This window comes from Penaeus monodon, unplaced genomic scaffold (genome assembly GCF_015228065.2).
Source record: "Penaeus monodon isolate SGIC_2016 unplaced genomic scaffold, NSTDA_Pmon_1 PmonScaffold_126, whole genome shotgun sequence".
NCBI lineage: Eukaryota > Metazoa > Arthropoda > Malacostraca > Decapoda > Penaeidae > Penaeus > Penaeus monodon.
Window position 1 is genome coordinate 175,314 of NW_023641489.1, and position 6,236 is coordinate 181,549.

At 44.1% G+C, this 6,236-nt stretch overlaps 1 protein-coding gene across 1 annotated transcript; it reads right to left on the bottom strand.

Moving 5' to 3' along the window:
• Positions 1–3,316: 3,316 nt before the first annotated feature.
• On the bottom strand, positions 3,317–4,251 carry LOC119569110. The gene is made up of 3 exons (XM_037917422.1): positions 4,207–4,251; positions 3,890–4,076; positions 3,317–3,804 (listed from the first exon to the last, which is right to left on the bottom strand). The coding sequence occupies exons 1-3, from the start codon at positions 4,249–4,251 to the stop codon at positions 3,317–3,319; spliced, it is 720 nt and encodes a 239-aa protein (XP_037773350.1).
• Between the last annotated feature and the right edge of the window lie 1,985 nt (positions 4,252–6,236).

Consider the following 6,236-nt stretch of genomic DNA (forward strand, 5'->3'; position numbering starts at 1 on the left):
TCGTGTTTTTTTTCAAGCCAGGGGGATTTTGGAAGTTCTGTTGCCTGAACTCCCTGTGGACAGCTTCCATCCCCTATGCTGTGTCTATCTTTTGTGATCGTCTGTCTGTTCGATCCTATGAGTCTCCTGTGTTTTTCCCCTTTAGGATTTTTATGTTGTTGCATAGTTCTCTTGTGAGTGTTTCCCATTGTTGGTTGCTCATGTGTTTTGTTTCGTTGGTGAGTTGTATTTCAATTTCTCTGTGTCGTGTGCATAGTTCTGTGTTCCATCCCTGTGTTTCAGCAAGTTCCCGAAGGTGTCTTTATTGTACTTTTAGTGTTTTTAGATGATGTGTTTCTCTCTAGTGTACAAGTGTTTGCCTCTCGGGCAGTCTGTATGTCTGCATATTGTATGGATATTTTCTCAAGTATTTACTAGAAATGAAAACAAATATCATACGAATTTGTGAAAATCATTCTTCTTCGTATTTCCGTTATTCACCAGACTAATAGTTTAAGATAGCACTGCCACCACTCCCTCTTGAGAGAGAAGGGAGAAACTCTTTAGGACCATTCACCAATAATAGGAAGAATGATATAATAATTAGCTAGATTACTCTACTTTACTAAGAAATAGATCACTTATATATATATATATATATATATATATATATATATATATATATATATATATATATATATATATATATATATATATTTCCATGTACATTACTTCTATGCCTTACAAATTATATTAATTATATATATATATAACAGATACATTAATCCCTGGAGATACCACACCTGCTCAACGAGCCACTATTGTCACGTTCACTACTGACAATGTAAAAACCCTTACCAATATCGCAAGTCCTGGGTTCATCGCACAAGAAATCCGCGATCCGTATTCCCTGGTGTCTCCCTGGTATCTGACCCCCCTGTCCGTAGTTTTCCATGTCGTTATCGTCCCGATTACTCCAACAAGAGCAATAAATCCCATGGCGAACATGCATTTAGGTCTAAGAGCCTGCAAACAAGCTCCCTTTCCTAGGACATTTGACCCTTGCCCCACTGGGTGGTGCATGGCGCTACTGGGGACCTACTCACTCATGTTTAGATTCGCTCCAGGCTTTCATAGAAAAATCACATGTCCCTGGTTGTTTTCTCCTTTATAATTCAGCATTTCAGTGGCTGTCTCTTTTTCTGAATCACTCCTGATCACACGTTTATTAATTTCACAAGTTTTCCACCAATCCTTTAGTTTTAATAGATTGTATAGTACACTGAAAATTACATAGGAACACCTCGCCGCACGTTGTATCGTCTTGGGGTACTGAGGCACGTCCTTACATGTCCCCGGCAATGCATTGCCTGCTGAACTGGGCACACATACAAATCCGGCAGCACCAGTCGACAGGAGTCCAGTCCCTCCATCTCGATAAACAGATCCCGGGACTCTGAAACAAGCAGAAACGAGGCAGAAATTTTGGTCTTTACAAAGACATGCGAGTTGGGAACAGGTTGGGAAACGGAAAACTTTGGACTCTGAACATATCCAATTGTATCCCTGGTAAAGGAAGGTCCAGATACATCATCAGTGTGTCCATGTGATGCGTTGACCGGATCTCCAACTGCATGACTTCGTAGAACAGGTGTAAATTCTCCTCATTTGGGGAAAACTACAATGGTACCCCTTCCATGACAATGGTCTGAAGAATATTCAGGAGAGTATTTGTTGGCATGAGGTCACTTGACAGTTTCCCTGCTATAGCCTCCCTTAGTCCTGCCATAACCCATCCCTGACTTTCTTCAATCTCATGTAACATGGTCCTATAATTTTCCAGGGTAAGGCTCAGTAAAAACACCTGTTGTGTCTACCCCACAGCCTTAGTCAGTGTTCCCAATGCTATATTCAAAACCTTAAGAGAATCCTCCATTCTCTTCTGGGCAGATTCCAATTTCTCTACTTCCCCCAAGACACTATCAAGCAGAGATAAGGAAACCTCACTCATGTGATGGGTCTGGCTTGCAGTCGCTTCTGTGGACACTAGTCGTGCATGTAGCTGGTCAATTCTATTTTTTGTTACAAACCCCATGACTAAGTTTGCCACATCCCCCAGCACCGATATTCCCTCCGTCATAGAGTGCACGGACCTGTCCCTTCCATGAATAGTCATGAAAAATCCCTTACCAAAGTCAGTCTGTCTGGAATGGTCTTTCATTTGGTCTATTGCCTCCTGTAAAGCAGACTTTACAGACGTCCCTAGCTTGGTCTGAGAGGCTGATCTAGCACCCTCTAATAGATGTATAAAGCACCTTTGCTTGGGCTATAAGCATGTCTTCTGACTCAATCATGGCCCCTCACACCCATAATCATCTGAAAAAATTGAATGCAATGAAAAAAAAATAGAGGAATCCTTTAAACTTCCACGTTTAAATTCTTTCGCACCTAACATCCTCTACAATTTCACAGAAGCCTTTGGTCCAGAGGTCACTGACCTCACGTCTTTGGGCCCCTATAGAACTGCAGCCCTGATCCCTGCTAAAGCTTCCAGCAGCCAGGCTTTCTCCTTAGTTCCAAACCAACTTTATGCCAGTCGAACTAACCCTGAACCCTTCCCTGTGACACTTCAAACATGACTCCAGTATAGGGTAACTGCCCCACACCAGGAACATTTGAAACTCACAGACTTCCTCTCATTCATTCGTCCAAGCATCCAGCTTTAAATTAAGTAAACCAACCACCTGTCTTTTCAACCATTAATATATTATACCCGTCCCTTGGAACGTAAACCATAAGTGCAGGTACCTCCTCTCCCACACTTATCCTTCCTACTTCCCTTAGTACTCTTCCGAGCGGTCAGGTGTCCCTGCTTCTTTTCCAACTCTGACCCAGTTGTGTCATCCACGTCTTCATCCTCTTCTATGATACCCTCATGCACAGGATAGGCCCTATCAATGTTGTAAGCCTGCCCCTGCCGAAGACATGCTTCCTTCTTTATCCTGTCAACATGGACCTTTGACACTCTTTTGTCCGCTAGCCTTTGAACCCTAACCACCACCTCACTGATCTTTTCAAGAACTCGATAGGGGCCAGAGTATAGCGGTTGCACTTTCTTACTCAATCCCGGCTTAACTATAGCCTTAATATATACCCTATCTCCCACCGAAACAGGGGAAGGCCTTGCCCTTGGCCTGTCTGCAGGCCTCCTTCGAATTTCCTCCTCGATATAATGCTGACATCTTTAAAAGACCCTATTCCCTACTGTTCGTAGTTCCTGAGCATAATCATCCAGATTATACCAGGGCGCAACTTCCTCAGCAACCATAACATAAGGTCACTGTGGATCCCTGTGCTTTAAAGCAAAGAATAGAGAATCCCTGATTATACGATGATAAGCAGTATTGTATGCCAGCGTGGCTATTGCCAACATTGAGCTCCAATTTTCTGGATTATCCACAACCATTGTTCTCAAAATCTTTGTTAGAACCCCATTTACTCTTTCTACCTGCTCATTAGAGCTAGGATGATATGGAGTTATTACCCATTTATCAATTCCCAGTTGTTTACAAACAGTCTCAAATAGTTCATTTAGGAACTCCCCTCCCCCGTCAGAGATAACCTGAGAAGGAGCCCCTTCATTTGTAACAATAGTGCTAATGAATGCCCGTGCTACCTCTGACGCCTCCTTTGACTTCAGAGGGGCTGTATATAGATATTTCGTCAGAGCATCCACCACTGTAAGAATGTACTTATGGGACATAAGTACATTCTTACAGAAGAATGTGAAGATGGGAAGGGTCCCACAAGATCCATGTGTACTCTCTGGAAAGGATGAGTCACATCCGGAAAATGTAGGAGTGGCACCGGTACCTCCCGTCCTGGCTTGCAACGAATGCAAACTTCACACTGTTTGCAGGACTCCTAAACCGGACCAGTGTTGCTAATACCCCTCCATGGCCAGAGACCGGCAAACTGTGTGCCAGCTGAACTGCTGTATCCTGCAACTGTAGGGGTACTATAACCCTGCATATCTTCATATTGTATGGATTTACCATCACATTGTATAACAAGCCAACCAAATGAAGTTGATAATCCTGCAGTGCACCAGGGATTTTTTTCCTATCTCTAGTAGAGATCTCCATCCCTTCCCTCAGATGACCCTTTATCATTCCCCGAAAGGGGATCGGAATCCTGAGCTGCTCTCAGCTCCTCTACTATCCATACCTGTAAAACTCTCAAAGGGTCAACTTCCTGGGATGTGTCAGACATACCGGAATGTCCCCTCTGAGTTTTACGACTGCCCCGGGTAATAACCCCCCACCAACAAATCGTCTAATGGGTGGTCTGCCTCTCGAATCCGGGATAATGCGTCCGCCAAGACATTGTCCTTACCAGGGAGATACCGTAACCGAATGTCAAAATTGGCCACAGTCATCCTCCACCTGGCCAGACGATCCGATCCATCCCTATTCTCAAACAAGTAAACTAGTGGCTTATGGTCACTATGAATTTCCACTGGATATCCCTGTATAAGAGTCCGGTTTACCTTCAAGCCAAACACGATAGCCAAAGCCTCCCTCTCAACAGTCGAGTAATTTAGTTCAGCTCCCCTTAGCTGACGACTGAAATATGATAATGGTCGCAATGCACCCTCCTCCTCCTCCTGCTGTAAGGCACCTCCTAATGCAAACTTGCTAGCATCATTCACTAGCACAAACTTTCTCTTGAAGTCAGGAAACCTGAGCACTATGTCATCACTCAGCGTACCTTTTAACTTCTCAAAAGCGTCAACAGCCTGAGGAGTCCATAGCAAATTTTTCTTATTAGTTGATGTCTTATTCCCTTTGGTTAAATCTACCAAAGCACTAGAAATGTTTGAATATCCCTTAATGAACTTCCTGTAATAATTTGCAACTCCCAAAAAAGCCTGTAAGTCCCGAAGTATAATAGGACGGGGGTATTCCCTCATTGCCTTTACATTCGCCAGCTGTGGTTTAATGCCCTCAGCCGATATGACATGACCAAGGTAATCAACCTCTTTCTGAAAGAAGGTACACTTTGACAACTTCAAAGGCAAATTTGAAGAACACTCTTAAGATTCTCGCAGTGTTCTTCCCAAGACTTTCCAAAACCACAATATCATCGAGGTACACAAATCCTACCTCCCCTATCAAACCAGTCAGCAGTTGATTAATGATGCGCTGAAAAGATGAAGGGGCATCCTTTAATCCAAACGGAAGGGTCCTGAACTCATAATGACCATCAGGTGTCGAAAATGGTATCAATATGAGGCAGAGGATATCTATCGTCCTTGATCTTCTCATTAAGCATCCTGAAATCCAGACATAACCGAAGACTGCCATCCTTCTTTTTGACCGGAACAAGAGGATTATTATAGGGTGACCTGGAAGGTTGAATTACACCACTAGCAACCATTTCCTCCACCTGCCTCTTAATCTCCTCTCGGTGCTTTATGGCAATAGGATACGGCTTCTTGTAAACTGGGGGTCCCTCACATCTAATCTCATGGTAAAACTTGTTAGATATAGTTAAAGGTTCCTCCCCCAAAGAAAATGCTTCACTAAACTCATATACGAGACCTGACAATACGTTATGCTCTCGAGAATATCTAGGGAACATGGTATCTACCTGCTCTATAAGTTTGTCTTCCTGCCCCTTCCCATTCACTGGAACAGAGCCTATAGCCCCTACAACCTGACCAGTCTCTTCCTGGGTAACATCAGCTAACAGGCTAATCTCCCCCAGACAGGTCATTTCCCCCAGCTCCACCGGACTATCTTCCCGGTTTGCATATGGAATACGAAACCACCATGTACCGTCTTCACTCTCGCGTAACGCAACCACTCCCTCCAACAAAGCCAACCTAGAACCTGTCCGAGGCCGATACAACATTGTACATGCTCCTTGGTACAGCAGGCGTCCCCGGAGTCTCGGTGCCCCTAGTGGTCGCAGGGCGTCCCCCACAACCCCTAGTCACTGCACACAAGGAAGATGATGACGAACGGCTACACACAAACCTCCACTTCTTGGCCATTTATGACCAAAAATGGAGACTGTGAGGAATAGACAACATGGTGAGCATCAGTGAAATCCGTATCAATCAGCATCTGACCTGGAAGCTCCCAGGAATCTACAACTAGAAAACTGTGTGTAATAATCGTAGAACCTAACTCCAGTTCGACCGTAATCTCACCTCTGTGACGCAAAGGTGATCCTCCACCCCACTACATCTT